Genomic DNA, 15,638 nt, shown 5'->3' with positions numbered 1-15,638 from the left:
TGTTTCCGAAAGTTGCATTTTTGAGGTTTGGGTATATTAAGTTGTATATGTTTTTGTTATGCCACAGTGTTCTGGAGCATGACCGTTTACACACAAGACTGAGTTCCCTGTCTGGCAAGAAGAGTAATTTTTATATGTTGTCTTACTTGTCTTCAAATCAGTGTCTCCCAGGAGGGTTAAATGTAGTTGCCTCTGAGAGGTTTTGGTCACTTTTGATTGTGAAAGTTGGTGTGGAGATGCCTCTGCAGGAAGGACTGATGGAGAAGTAAACTACCTGGTGTTTTGAAACAAGAATTTATTATAAACGTGTGTTTATTGGTTTGCTTACTTTTTTGGGGGCCACAGTCTTCATGAAGAGCTTTTTATGTGTTTGTGTTCTTATGATAATATCCTTCTTCTTTGTTGCCTTTGAGCAGAGGATGCCAACACACAAGAGTGACCCGCCAGACAGTATCCAAGAGCCAGAGTCTGCCACTGCTTCAAGCAATGATTGCCTGCACAATGATGAGGACTTGGGAGCTGAGCAGGAAAATGGCATTTGTGACAACGGTGTGGGTAACAGTACCGCAGTTCCCAACTCTGACTGCCAGGCTTCCACTTCCATGGCTGTTCCTTTGGAGGTGCCCAGAAGAGGACATCCCCTTTTACAGATCAACAGGCAGCAGATTCAGTCTGTCTCATGTAGTGCACATGCTGCTGAGCTCAAAGATTTAGGAGTTGATGTCTATGACCAGGATGTGTTGGAGCAAGGAGTTCTTCAGCAAGTAGATAATGCAATTAATGAAGCGACTAAAGCAGCAAAAATAGCTAATGCATCAAAAGAATATGAGTCAGTACTGGAGGATTTGAGGTAAATTGTGTTTTTTCTTTCTGTTTTTTTCTGCTACTGACAATCTAATGGGACTTGGTGTCTCCTGTTTTTAGAATCTTAAAGAGGAAAAGATGTTTTGAAAGTGCTTGATCACACATACTCTTTGGAGTCACCTTTTAAAAATGAAGAAAGTATGTTTCACATTAGACAGTGCTTCATTGCTCTTATTTGACTAATCTAGTCATGCATCAAAGCAGCAGGGTAGAGTGCAACTCCTTTTTCTGCTTTGTCTCCTGCCTCACCAAGATGCATCTCTTTTCTGGGCAGTGGACAGTGGCATTATACTCTGTTATTCAAAGTTACAGTGAGAAAAAGTGTCACTATTTCAATTCTGTATGTTTTGTGGGGTCATCTGCTTTGAGTTATGTTCCTTCTGTAACTTGGATGACTCCATCTCATGAATGTCATTATCACAAGTGTTTGTAAAAAGTGCTTAATGATACCTTAAAGAAATCAAATGCTTAAGAAACATTGATACTATTGATAGTAGAAGACTTTGAGGAATAGGACCCAGTAATCTTTCAAGTTTTGATCTCCCTTTCTATTTCCTGTCTCATTTTAGAGTTACCATGTGAACTACTGCAGGTGAATTACTCTACCTGTGAATGCTTCACTGTATTGCATTAATGGTATTTTTTTAGTGCTCAAGAGTGCTGTAAATCTCAGTTATATGTACTTCATTACTTTTCCAGCTTGGGTGTGGAGATGTGAAGTTAAATAAGTTTGCAGCACTGAAATGTAATTTCAGGTGTTGTGGAACAGAAGAACATAATGGATAAGGTGTTACTGAGAGAAAATGGAGCAGCATAATCATTACAAGTATGTGGTTATTGAAAGAGTGCTGCTCAGCACTGTTAATTAGTTTATATTTTCCCATTTTTCTTTCAGAAGCATCCTATGATTTTTCTTATCCCTCTATTTTCACCTTTTCCTCCAAGTCACAAAACAAGATTTACATGAGGGAATGCAAATGGTTTATGCAGATTTGCAGAATCTCGGCTGCATAAAATGTAATGTGAGAATCTGAAAGTTGAATTTTGATAAAATTAACAGATGTAGCTGATTTTGAGCAGAGGGACTAACAGAGCTGACATGAGTAAAGGATAACATAATTGCTTAAAGTCCTGTAGCACGGTGAATGCATGACTAGAGAAAAAATAAGGCAAGAAGTGTTTTTTGAGTAGTTGGCACAAAGTTCATGGTAGAAGCTGCATTATTCTATAATATACACACAAATTTAAGCAGAAAAATGAGAATAAAAATGTTTGAAGTTAAATCCTGTGTAAATTACCAAGTCCTGTTAGTTTAAGTTTTGTGGAAGAAGAGAGTGTCAAGAGACTCCAGGGCCAAGGAAGCAAGAGCCAAGATTAGATGTGCGGGAGGATGGTGTACTGCAAGCAGCACAACTGGAGAGTGACAAAGAGAGGGGATGGTTCAAAAATGTTGAAAGAGAATGGAGAAGTGAGGATGGCAGTAATTGCTGGTAGAATATATCTCTGAGGAAGGATAACAGTGGCAGAATTCAGATTAGAGCTGGAAGTAAACGTGACCCAAAAATTTCCTCCCTGGCAGTGGAGGAGACTTCCTTACTGCTTTCCTTTGCATACAGGGGGAATAATGGCTGCTTTGCAGCTCTTGTCATCAGTTGTCTTTGACTTTTTTCATCACGCCTTGAGATTCTCATTTGTGTATCCTTATGAAGTATTCTAATATATGAATTAACAAACCTAGGTTTCTTGCTTTTAATGGTGGGACACTTCCTTCTTCCTTGCAAATGAATTCAACAGCAGAAACATTAGGCTGTAGCATGTAGTTCTAATTAAATTTCATATTTTATATGGAAACATGAAAAATGAGAGTGTGTGGGTAGGAGAAGTTTAATGTTGATGTGCTCTTAATTCTTTGAACTAGTCTGTCTCATGAAATTGCATTTTTGTCTTGTAATCTACTTTTTGCATGAAAGGTAAAAAATGCAGGTTTCCTTATATAATGGCATCAAACCATTAAAACTGTTTCAGTTTTTGGGTTGTTTTGTTTACCTTGAATAATGAAAATAACCACTCTTGCTTGTCATCATCAGACTTGTAACTTTTGAGTACTAAATACTACACTGGTTGTCAGTTCACATTTTACTATTATCAAAATGTAGTTTAAACATATTTTATGATCTACAACTTCAAGTGTTAGTCTTTCCAGTGTTGTTTAAATATATTATCCTTATTCAGAACCTTGCCTTTAGACCTTTTTAAGTCTTATGTTAAATCTCCTGGAATTTTTAAATTGTCAGAATGGAGAGAGTGCTTTTTTTCTTTCTAAAATTAACCAAGTCATTGCAATCTTATTATTTTTTTCAGATCATGTACAACATCTCTGAGACATATAAATAAAATTATTGAGGAACTTTCACCTCAAGCTGCTGACAACAAAAATGTTAACAGAAAACTAGATTCTGTGAAACGGCAAAAATATAACAAGGTAATTGGATTACAGTAATTTCCTGTTAGCAATACTGAGTTTCTACTTTGTCTTAAGGTTTGGCTTTGGTTATATAATTCTTAATTATATAGTTCAGAGTCAGTCTAGAAGTGCTGTTCCTTTGAGATGATTTCATACTAATTTAAAGAATTTAAAGTGCTGAATTTTTTTTTAATCTGAGTTTTGGAACAAGATATGAAACTGAAGTTCTGGTCTTCCGGTTCAGAAGATTGATTTGCATTAAATTAATTAAAACCCTCATAGTAATATTTGAAGAATTGACCAAGCCTTGTTAGGGCATGATTCAGTAGTTTAACTAAATCTCAGGTCTCATGGTTATTCCTTCCCTCTGTTCTTTTCCTTAACCCTCTTTCATTATCTGTATCTTGTCAGTACACACAGTTTCTCTCTGTGAGCCCCTTTAACTCATTGCTTTGGCAGAAACTGCTGCAGCTTTTTTTCTGGCAGAGCAGAGTAAAGGCAGTTGTAAAGCAATCCAGCTGGCATCAGGGTAATGTAGGCAATAGGCCTTTACAGCTGTGAATAGGGAAGAGATTTGAAAAAAGAGAAACTTCTACTATTCAGGAGTGTAGCACCTTGATTGGCCCATTGTCTGCTGGAAGTTCACCCTAATACTTTCTCTAATGATAAACCTGACTCTGACACTCCTGTCCTTTGCCCTCAGAAGGCCAGTCTTAAGTCATTTGCCACTGACTCACTCACTTGCAGTTTTTTAACCTTGATAATTTCAGTAACCGGGATAATACCGTGCTTATAATTTAGCCAATTAAGAAAGTGATGAGCCAGTACAGAGCAATGTAAAGGACTAGAAAAAAGCAGCTGGAAATAGTAGGAAGAAATGCATTGAACCAGACTTACTGTTAAAGCATGATCACTGTTCTGTCTGTTTTCATACTGCTTGAGGAGATTTGCACACTTGTTAGTTGCAGGGGAAATTCAGACCTCCTTGCAAGTTTGTTTTTAACCATCTTTGAAGTGAAACAAAAAATCTTTTCAAAATCCTAAGCCATAAAAGTGGTCCTAATAACCTGAATTTTGCAATGGATTTGATTTTTACTGAAGTATGTGCCTTTCTAGGTGAGGAAATACTTCCAAAGCATGGAGTTAAAAATGTGAAGGTTACATTGTCTGTATCTTTGTTTTACTGGTTGGGATACTTCCAAAGCATGGAGTTAAAAATGTGAAGGTTACATTGTCTGTATCTTTGTTTTACTGGTTGGGATGTTTTGTTTCACAAAGGAAAGTTAGGAACATCAAAGACCCATGCCATCACAACTGGACACACTGTTGAGGATATTACAATCAGAAAAAAAGGTGTAACAAAGGAATTTTTAACTAAGAATGATTTTCATAGCAGTAATAAACTATATTCCTTACATAATCTGTAACATTGATCTTTTGAAGTCATTTCACTTTTTATTTTTTTGCTGTTAAATTAACCGTGACCACTCCTGAACTAATAATGTACAAACACCTATCAGGATGTTGGACTGATTTACAATTTCAGTTCCTTTGTAAAAAAAATTCCAACACTTCTGAGATGAAGAATAAATCTTAGTTAATCTTACAGCTCTTATTTGTGACTTGGTAGTTGTGAACTCAGTCTTGCAATCATGAGCAAATCTCTTGGTGTTCTCTGCATCTCAGCAGCCTGCTTTGATGGGCTTCCTTCACTAGAATCAACATATAAAATGGCCTTAAGAAATGTACATAAAAATGCAGTGTGCACATGAATTTTGTGTGTGTAAACAGCTTGATCTTACTATACACATATGGTAAGATAATCATACACCCAAAATTGTGTTTGCTGTGGGTTGGAGCCCTGCGGTATTTTGGTGATGCTTTTTTTGCACTTTTTTTCTCACATGTGATACTGTAAATATTTGAATATGAGATTCTGCTTGAAACTACTGCAAATATATTGATTTAAGTGTTATTTAAAAGATTAGCAAATTTATAAAGCTGACTAAAAATTAAATTACTTAATTCTTGTTGAAAGGAGCAACAGCTGAAGAAGATAAAAGCAAAACAAAAACGTCTTCAAGGAATACTTGGTTTAACAGACTTTGCTGATGAAGCAAATGAGATTGAATATGAGGAAGATGAAGGTATGTGTAGGAAAAGGCTGAAAGTTCTGTTCTACTTTGTAATGCCTTTTTTCTGTTTGAAAAATGCCTTGTTTCTGTTTCTATTTTGTAAGATTTTTGAAAGGAAATAAATTTCAGTGGTTGGTGTTCAAAGAGAGTTAAGAACACTTATTCTGTACACCTGCAGATTTGCAAATCTTGGCATATTCATGTGGGAAGTTTTAAAAAATGGATGTTAATCTGTGTTCAGCTGTGTAGGGATAGCTGAGGCACATTAGAGTATTGGGCTTAATAAATTGGAAATCCTAACATTTCTTTTCACAGCTAATTTGATAAAGATGACTAACATCATGATTGAATTACATTTTATATGCTGGATGCTATCAATCAGCATTAACAAAATTGGTTTTTCTTTCTGTTGGGAAGTATCACTAGAAATGGAAGAGGGAAGTGCTCTTCTTCTCAGGCTGCAGTGTGATTTTTAAAATTAAAAGTAAGTTTTCTTCTAGAATATGTTGCCTCAGTGTTTTGCTAGGTGTTCTTTCTCCCTGCTCTCTGCAAGCTAAGCCTGGCCACAGTCAATAACCTGAAGTATTCTGCAGGGTAAGTTTGGGTCCCATTTGTGTCTGTGCATCACCTGTGGGTTATATTATTATTTGCAGAGGTGAAAAAACTTTTTGTGCTGTTTGACCCTTGCACATGTGGCTGGAGTAGATTCTCATCTTGTACAGCTCATGCTTCTCTCCTGATTCAAAGGAGTCAAAGCCTCAGTTAACTTTTCTCAGAAGAAAAGCATATTAAATCCTATTTTCTTTGGAGGGCTCATACAGCAAAACTCAGGCACCCAGTGTGTTGAAATGTAACTAAGAAGTGAGTGGAGCCCAACAGAGGAAATGGAGCAGTTCCAGTAGGAAGGGGTGGAGATGGAAGGGTTTTCAGGCCTGGTGCACTGTTGTTACTCATTAAACATATGATAGATACAGTGCTTTAAAATGGGACATTTAAAGCTGTGCTGGCAATCCTCATAGACTTATTTTGAAATTCTGGGTCCTAGTAATAGATTTCAGGGCAGAATTCCCCTTCAGCTTCCTGAATTCAAGAGCTTTTCTTTCTCTTTGGTTTCAAACAGCAGTTACAGTTTGTGTATAATAAGTGCACCTAAAAGTGCTCTTTTATGGCAGAGTGCTGTGCAGCCAATCTGACTTTAAAAACCATCATCTTCATATTAGTATTGTAGGCTAGGAAGACAAGTTTTGGGTTTTTTGGTTTCGTTTTATTGTTTGTTGTTTTCTCGTTGGGTTTTTTTGAAGCATATGGTAGGACAATCTGTGTTTTGTGACATTTTTGTCTGCTGTGGTGTGGCAATCAAAGTGTCAAATTTCAAGCTTTTGAGTAGGACTGAAAAATCAATAATAAAATTGAAGTGGGCAGTGTTGCTGCAGATGGGAACACAGTGGTTTCTTGTTCTGAACATGGTGACATATTGATGGTTGACAACATACGTGGTGCATTAGAGTTCATGTATCATTCGAATTGTAATTTTATGGTAGCTCTCACTGCTGAGTGTTGTCTCAGAAATATTTGCATTTTGATAGTATGTGTAACACCCTTGTTCCTGTGTTTTAGCTACACAGAAGGTGTTAAAGGCATGCTGTATGTTCTGACTTTTGTTGCAGAACCTGGTCCATCATCCCTTGGCAGCATGCTTATGCCTGCTCAGGAAACAGAGTGGGCAGAGCTCATCCGAACTGGTCAGATGACTCCATTTGGAACTAAAATACCTCAGAAGCCAGAGAGGAAGGCACGACAGTTAAGGCTAAATGAAACATCTGATTTTGAGAAGTACTTAGCAGACCAGGCTAAATTGTCATCTGAAAGGAAGAAGTTATCCCGTCACAAGGGAGCAAAGAAGAAAGCACAAGCCAAAAATGTTCAGTGTGTGGCTCCTGCAGCTGCCATAAAGGAGAAAAGTGGTAAAGCCCTCTCAAAAACAGATAAGCGTTTAAAAAAACACTTGAGAGAGCTTCAGAAGCACGCCCTTCAGATTCATTCCAAGGCCAGGATTCCAAAGGAACAGAAATATCTTGAGGCCAAGAAGTGCAGACGTGAGCAAGAGGATGATAGTGGGGAGTCTGAGTACGTACCTGATGAGGAGCTCTTGGATCCAGAAGCAGCAGAAGAGGAAGAAGAGCAGGCATCTTCTCTTGCTGAGAATGATTCTGATTATGAACTTAAGAGTTTATCAAGAAAAAGGGTAAAGAAGAGTTTTAAAGAAGCTGAAAATGATGCTGATTATGTTCCAAGCTCTGAGGAAGAGGAGCATACACCAGGGAAGCACAAAGTGAGACGATGGAGAGATGATGGAGATGTGGACTATTATAAACAGAGACTAAGGTTAGTCCTAGACATTTTTATTAATAATAATAAATTAGTATGTTGAACATGCAAAGGACAATAGCTATAATAGAATGCTAGGGAGTGTGTTGAAGTAAGGGAAATGAGGTAGTCAGAAGGATCATAGATAGCCTTCCAGAAGGATGCAAACATGGAGCTTAATTAAAACAACTTTGCTGTTGAACTTTTCTTGTTGTTATAGGTCCTTATTTGTGGATCACCTGTGCTAATCTGTGATTTATGAAATATGTATAACCTATGTGTGGGTGATCACAGGCGTGTTGTCTCTTTTCTAGTATAAGGGTTGAGTTTCATATAATAAACTTCAGCTTGTTGATGGCATGTGTACTTTTAATTAGGTACCTTTACTGAATATCCTTCAGGTAGTTACACAGTTCTCTAGAAAATCATGGAACTTGAAAACAGCTTCTTTAAAGTGAGAGGAAGAACATGTATTAGGATAGTCAGTGAAGGGTGATTGATGTAGTGATAAAGCCTAGCATAGGAACTTGATTAATGCTTGGGAAGCTCAAATTTCACACTTCTGTGCAAATATAAAATCTTATGGATTTAAATGGTGCTGTGTCAGAGAATATCAAGTAGAGGTATGAGCACCATCTCCCCTGTGGTGAGAGCCTGGGTTGCTGTGGAGGAAGAGGTGTCTTCTGCTAGCAGAAGTGCTCTCAGTTGGAGAAAATGTCATGTAGAAGGAGCCCAACTTCACTTTCACATCCCAGGTTACAAAGGCAGATTAGAAACTGATGTAAGGCAATATGTTTGCAAACCCAGGATGTTGCTTTTCAAAAGTAAGGCATAGTTTATTGCTCTTGAATAGAAATTTTGGCAAGAAGCTAATCTGAACAATGTCCAAAGGGTCAAAAGAATGTATTTTCTATGGCATTCATTAACAAATGTAATTGTTCTTAATCAGTAAAATATTTACTGGTTTATTGAATAAAACTGTATTCTTCACATTTAAAGTAGACCAATATTAAATCATTTTTAATTCAGTGTTTTCATCAAGAGTAATTTATTTTGATTGAAAGTTTTAATATGACTCACAGTTTAAATTCATTCAAAAACGTTTTTTAATAACGTTAAGATTGTGACAATTTATCCTTAGCAAAGTCATATCATAGACTACATTTCTTTTGGTTACTGAAGTTACAATAAAAACCTAAATGAATTTTAGAAATATCAATAACTGTAATTGCTACCAAAACACTACATCTCTTAAAAATTTCATAGCTACAGTTATTGTGGCTGTTAAGCTGCAGCTGTCCACATTGATGTTTTTATGCTGACACCCCCAGGTAATCTTCATTATGGGAAATGCCATGAGAAAATAAAATGTAGTGAATTAAGAAACATATTAAGAATGCTATAGAAATGATGTCATTTGCTTACATTTATATCTTGTTTCATGTCAGTTTTACTTTTGAATGCAAATGAATGGGTGAGATTATGGTATATTTTACCCGTGAGAGAGGCAGAGGAAAGTCCTTCAGGATTACTTTATTCTTCTGAACATCTCGTCTTGTGCTTGGCAATGAATTCAGTCCTACACTCTTAGAGACTGAAAATGAGTTTCCTTAACATTAAAACTTTTCAGAGATGGGACTTCAAGAGATTGGTCTGTGTCAAGGGGAAACTACATTGATGTTGTTAAAGCAGGATAATTAGCTAACTGCATGACTGCAGAGCATCCCTAGACCAAGAGACTGTTGTCAGAATAGGAGCTGTTGTCTGTAGGAAATGTCGGGCAGGAGAGCAGCCTGTCCTTCTAAAGACTGCTTCCAGAGACTGGCCTAGTCACTCAAAGCAAGGTGTGAGCAATGGAACATGAAAAATTAAAATTTAGCTATGCAGAGTCAGCTGAGGCTATCAGGAATTTCAGGGTTTTTCCTTGTGTGGATCTTGCCTTTCTCTAGTTAGTGTTACTGGAGCTGTGTTTCTGTGTAGACATGCAGACGAACAAAATCTCTTCTGAAAGGTCTATACCTAAGGTGAATTCATAGCTTGCTAGAATAGTGAACAGTACCAGGGAACATCAGGTTTATGGAGAGTAAGGTAAATAGGATACTGTCATGCACCTGTAGGTAATTCAAATACTCACTGAAAATTAGTGTATTGTCTTTCCCAGCTATCCATACTGGCTATTATTAGCTGAACCCAGAGGCTTAGGTAGTCAGTCTCTATGATGGTACTGGAATGTCTCAGAGACTTGATCTCCATCAACAGGTATATTGACAGATCAAAACCTGTTCCCTCCTGCCCAGATGAATGCTCAGATGTCGTGGTTTAACCCCAGCCAGCAGCCCAGCCCCACACAGCCACTCACTCCCCCACCAGGGCAGTCAGTTTATTTGAAGACTATGGAAAAAATGAAAATGGACCTGTTTTTTAACTTCTTTTACCAAGAAGCACAAAACAATAGTAACCTTGAATGCCTATTAAATGTGTAGGAAATGAAACTTTTTTGGTTTTTTTCTCAACAAGAAAACTGCTACTTTTTTTTTTTATTATTCTCGAGCTTTGCAGGTATGGAAACCACAAAGTATCAAGATTTTGTTTATATTACTTAAAGTTTTCCTTTACATATATTAAAATTCCAAACATAAGTATAAAGTATTTTTCCTGCTTATATGTAGTTAATGCATTACATTATTGATATCAGGACAGTGTCAGTATAAGGTAAGAGCTTGGAGTCATAATAAACCTTAGCAGTCTGAAGTACATTCTTCCTGTACCAGTTGTCAATATGTATCTGCCTGCTGCTTCAAGGAAGGAATTACAAGTCATATTATGGGAGATCAGTACTGTATCTGTGTTTTCTTGTGTATTCTGTGTAGTTTGTTAAGTACAATTGTTTGACTTCTATTGCTGTCAAGTGCACAGAGGCAAGGCTGGGAAGCTGCTTCTTTTCTTGTCTTTCAAGTGATATCCAGGCACTTGAGTAGCAGGAAATTTTGACTGCCAGTACGCAAAGCAGTTGATTCATAAAGAAAAAAATTGTGTTAAATTAAATTGGTTTTCATAGATCAGTTTTCATGTGCTAGCTTTCTTTGATGTATCTGAGTTATTGAATCTCTCTGTGTTTCAAAGTTCTAAGTTAAAAAAGGATTAAATATTACCTTTCCTAAAAGATACTTTCTTAAAGCATTCTTGCTGCTCTTTAAAGTGACAAAGCCAGGACACAAATGAAGATATATTTTCTCTCACTCACTGAGTACACCTTTCATTCTAAACTCAAGTGTGTAATTTTCTACATCAGTCTTAATTTACTTATGGAGGCTTGTGGTACTAAGTGCATGTATTTCATCTGTTAGGACATACCAATTAAATCCACCCATACAGACCATAAAAAGTTATATCAAAAAAGCAATACTGAATGCCTCAATTTAGCAAATTAGAATAATCTGTAAGGGATTCTTAGCTGTATAAAATATAAAACATATTGTGCTTCACAAATGCAAACTATATTAAATACTCAGCTTGGTTCCTGACTGCATTTAAAAAAAAAACAAAAAACTTAAATTGTGTTCATTACTGTTTTGGGTGCAAAATTTCTTTCTAGGGTATTGCAATAAGTGTGAAATGGGCTTAGTATCTGAATACATTCCTATATTAAGAAGAAATTTAATTGTATGATATATGGTTTTCATACTTCACTTTCAGGGATAAAATTACATTTATGTCAGTGACAATGGACAATATAAGACAGATTTCTTAAAGGTCATGCTTCTGTTTTAAAGAGACTTTGGTAATATAGTAAAAGCTGTATTTTAGGATTGCTTAGGCATACTAATGATGTTTAACTGATGTGTGTAAGGAATTTATTGACCAAATGAGAAGTAAGTTACTGTGTATTTTAGTCAAAGATGATGACCACTATTTCTCACTCCAAAGTCTGACTTGAGGGAAAGATACAAGACCAGATTAGCCAATAGACTGACCTGGTCCTGGAAATAGTGTTTGTCCTCCCATGGCTTCAGCCATTTGGATAGTTACACTTTTCTTTATAAAATAATGACATTTCAGTGTAGAATATCTTAATGGTGTGTGATACATTAAGTTCACAGCCTTTCAGAAACTGAATAGCTTCTTCAAACTTTGAAAGTTGTTTGTGATAACAAGTTGCTGCTATTTCAGAAACTGGTCATTGATGACTAAAAACTTCTAGATATTTGGAAGAGATGTAATACTTCAGTGAAGTAACAGAGCATGTAAAAAGGAAATATTTTTCAGGAAAATTAAGTACAGAGTTTATTACTTCAAATTCTATATATTTTCCATGTATAATTTTAGGAAAAATCTCAATGTTGGTCACACTTCTTGAAGAAAATGTACTAGCTATATGGAGGTGAAGTGCCTAAATTGCTGGACAGCTTCGAGTTAACCTTGTAGTTTCCTCTTGGTTATTTCTGGATCACTTTTTCCAATGCACACTAGAGGGCAATCTGCTCCTTCCCAGGGGAGGCTGCTGCTCCTGTGCTGGCTGGCGGTGATTCGTGTTGGAGTGCAAAATTAATGGCAAATTCTTGTACAAATTATTGCCCTGCTTGGGTTTAGTATGGATTGTTTACCTACATGTCTCTTGATAAGCTGTGTAATCTGTAGTTGTTTGGATTTTAGTATGGTAAGTAGGAATTTCCTTCCTTGGTTTGAGTCCTGTCATAACCCAGTCAGATGAAATTATCAAGTTGTGGCATGTCTCAGTTCCAGTAGTGATGCACTCTGAAGCAATGACTGTCAGCATGTGTCGATTTGAATTTCTTTTTCTGGAACTCAAAATTAAGACCCCCTGTGCCTGATAGCATAACGTTGTAGTACTGAAATAAACATAAATGCATTCTTATGATATGACTTTAGAACGTATCATATCTGCCTGCTAGACTGCAGACCATGAGTGTAATTTTGTGATTTAGCAGACTGCTACTCTAAAATAAGATTTCCATTCCTGTTAGGATAGGTGTATAAAAGAGGAAAACACTGACACTTAATGTGTTTTTAGTAAGTTCTTCTTTACAACTTAGCTGGATTCATGATGTTATGTAATGAAATAAGAAGAATCCTGTATAAGCATTAGCAAATCATCAGTTTTAAACAGCAAACTGTTGGCTGTTTTTTGTTTCATCTATTTTTTTCCCTGGATATGCTCTTTTTTCCCCCATCATTATTTTTGCTTCTGAAGACATCTTAACTTAAGAGATCAAAATATGCTTCAGTGAAACTGGCTCTGTAAACCTGACCAGGGTTGCGTTGTCTTAGTTTTTCAGTGCTTTCATTCTTGGCAGTGGTTGGAGCTTATGTGTATTTGGAGATGGTGGTGTTTATTTTGAGTTAATAGAACAATACCAAGTTCATGACTAGTTCCATAAAGACAGACTTGAAGTATGTTCTCAAAAGATACTGCTGAAAAGTCCATCTAGAGACCTCACACAATCAGCTTCCTTTCATGAGAAGGAGTGTATGATTGTTTGCTCTTGCACTGCATTCAGAACAGTAGCTTATGGATGTTTTTAACCTGTTGTGTGCCTTGCCAGTTTCTGTAGGATTTTGTCAGTTTACCCACCACATTCAGTGTGCCTGCAGTAAATGGCACTTCCAGGGGAGAATTCCAGCAAATGCCAAATTGTCAGTGAAGTGCTGTTGGTCGAGTAGTACACAGCCAGCTAGAGTACACTTTACCTTTAGAGGCAGATGGGTTTGGGTCACTGAAACAAGTTCATCATTTTGTTGCGATGTCGAAGATCCTTTGATACTTTCTCAGCGGTGGGGGAATGATGGGACAGGAGGGTAATTCTCTGAGCTGCCTGGAGTCCAAACAAGTTGAGACTGCAAACCACAAATCACACTGTAATTCCAGAACCTCATAAAACTCATTCTCTTAATAATAACTGCGTTACAGATTTAAAGCATGTAACCCTGAAGATGGTGATGTTTCCAACTGAGTCTTCTGTATAAGATTATACAGTGCTTCACTTTTCTCTACAGGAAGGAAGTTAAATTTAAGTGTTCGATTAAATTAATAAAATTGCTTTGGAACACCTAAACTTTATCAATACTTTGGTGGAAGGGGGGTTTAAGGGGAGTGAGATTTAGGACTTTAAAGTTGCCAGGCTTTTTGGTGCTATGAGCTGCTGATTCCATTATATTAGCAATTTTGTCTATAGAAAATTAGAAAATTATAACTAGCTATAAAACGTATACATTTTATAATACACTTTAATATATCAGACATTTCAAGCATTTACTTGCATAATTCTCTCCTCCAAAGCATTGCTATTTTAAATCATGACATCAGAGCATGTGGGGTTGTTTTGGGTTTTTTACTTGATCAAAATTCAGTGTCATTTTCATGCAGAATCTTTTCCATGCTATAATTGAATGTTGATTCCTTGTATTACTCCAGGAAGTGGCAAAAAGAACGTTTGAAGGATAAAGAACATCAAACAGCTGAGGAACTTTCTGAAGAAAGTGACGTTGAATTTGAAGAGGGCTTCAAAGTACCCGGATTTCTCTTCAAAAAGCTTTTTAAGTATGTATTATGTACTTTATTTCAGTATGATGCCACTCTATGCTGTTAATAATATTAGTAGAAGTAGTCACAGTGAGTTCCAGATAACCTTTGCTGTAACGTGTATTTTAGTGAATGATGCCTCAACTTTGCTTCAATTGTTTCAGTAGGATTCTTTCTTTTTTAAAAGATTTCAGGATCAAACTTCAAAGAAATAAACTTATTGTGAGCACAAAATGTAATTATGTGAAGATAACTGGCTGATGTGAATATTGTAAATGTGAATTAGCTAAACTATGAATTGAGAAGCTCTCCTTGTCTATTTGTATAAATGAATTCTTTTATTGATATACGCTTGTTCCTAATTCAGGTGTGGAGTGGTAGAATAATTTTCCTTTGAAACATAAGATGATGGTAAGTCGTGATAAAAGAAAACAAGAAACAGGTGTTTCTCTGATTGAGTGGAGTGAAATTTTCTGCCACTAGAAAATATGGAGAACTTTTTCTTTAAGTAACTACTGAAAGTCTTTTCAAAGTAACTGTTGGTAATCCATACTATAAAATAATCTTGAACATTTTGCCAGGTAAAATTTTAAAATCTAGAGAGTAAATTCTTAATTCCTCTGGTAGATGGAAAACACTCTACAACTCATTCTTTAGTTATTTAATGCTTAATTACAGATTTCAACATAAGTGTTTTCTGTTTCAGTTTTTTAAAACATAGTGCCCTATGATGCTTTCAAGTTCATCTCAAAAAAAAAAAAAACCAACACAACTACAAGTTAGCAGCTAACCAGTTATTTTTATCCATAATCTCTCCCTTAAATTTGATGCATAATGGGCTTGAATTCAGTTTTGTTGGCAACATTTCACACAGCAGGAAAATCTTCTCGTCTCTTGAAAGCAAAGTCTGTTGAAACGTTACTGTAGTAGAAAGCCCTGGTTTATAATGGGTGTGTGTGGTAACCCTTCCAAGAGAACCACTTAGTCTTGACCTCAGAGAAATTATTACTGTTGTCCTGTAGTCCTCAGAAGGAAAGCACTAGCTCAGAAATGGGGTTGAATTAATGCCTTGGTTGCTGGGACCATCCAGAGCCAATATGTGGTCTCCAGTTGTTTATGCGAAGGTACTGCACAAATATTCATCTTGAGGACGGATGTGTGGTCTGAGCAACCCGAAGGGAAATGAAATAGAGCAGTCACTAAAAATTAATCTTGAAGATGCAAGCCTCACTAATGAAGGGTATCCCTGCAAGCATGAGTCAGTTGG

At 36.5% G+C, this 15,638-nt stretch overlaps 1 protein-coding gene across 1 annotated transcript in view; it reads left to right on the top strand.

Moving 5' to 3' along the window:
• Window positions 1-350: 350 nt before the first annotated feature.
• Window positions 351-15,638, top strand: part of ERCC6 (ERCC excision repair 6, chromatin remodeling factor) — a 43,678-nt gene continuing 28,390 nt past the window's right edge. Inside the window, exons 1-5 of the mRNA XM_058810427.1 lie at window positions 351-850; window positions 3,226-3,346; window positions 5,367-5,475; window positions 7,131-7,848; window positions 14,264-14,389. Of these exons, the coding sequence (XP_058666410.1) occupies window positions 351-850; window positions 3,226-3,346; window positions 5,367-5,475; window positions 7,131-7,848; window positions 14,264-14,389 (1,574 nt within the window). The remainder of the gene's footprint in view (window positions 851-3,225; window positions 3,347-5,366; window positions 5,476-7,130; window positions 7,849-14,263; window positions 14,390-15,638) is intronic.

Source organism: Ammospiza caudacuta, chromosome 9 (genome assembly GCF_027887145.1).
Source record: "Ammospiza caudacuta isolate bAmmCau1 chromosome 9, bAmmCau1.pri, whole genome shotgun sequence".
Lineage (NCBI taxonomy): Eukaryota > Metazoa > Chordata > Aves > Passeriformes > Passerellidae > Ammospiza > Ammospiza caudacuta.
The sequence above is the reverse complement of the archived record's forward strand: the minus strand, read 5'-3'. Positions and strand labels throughout refer to the sequence as shown.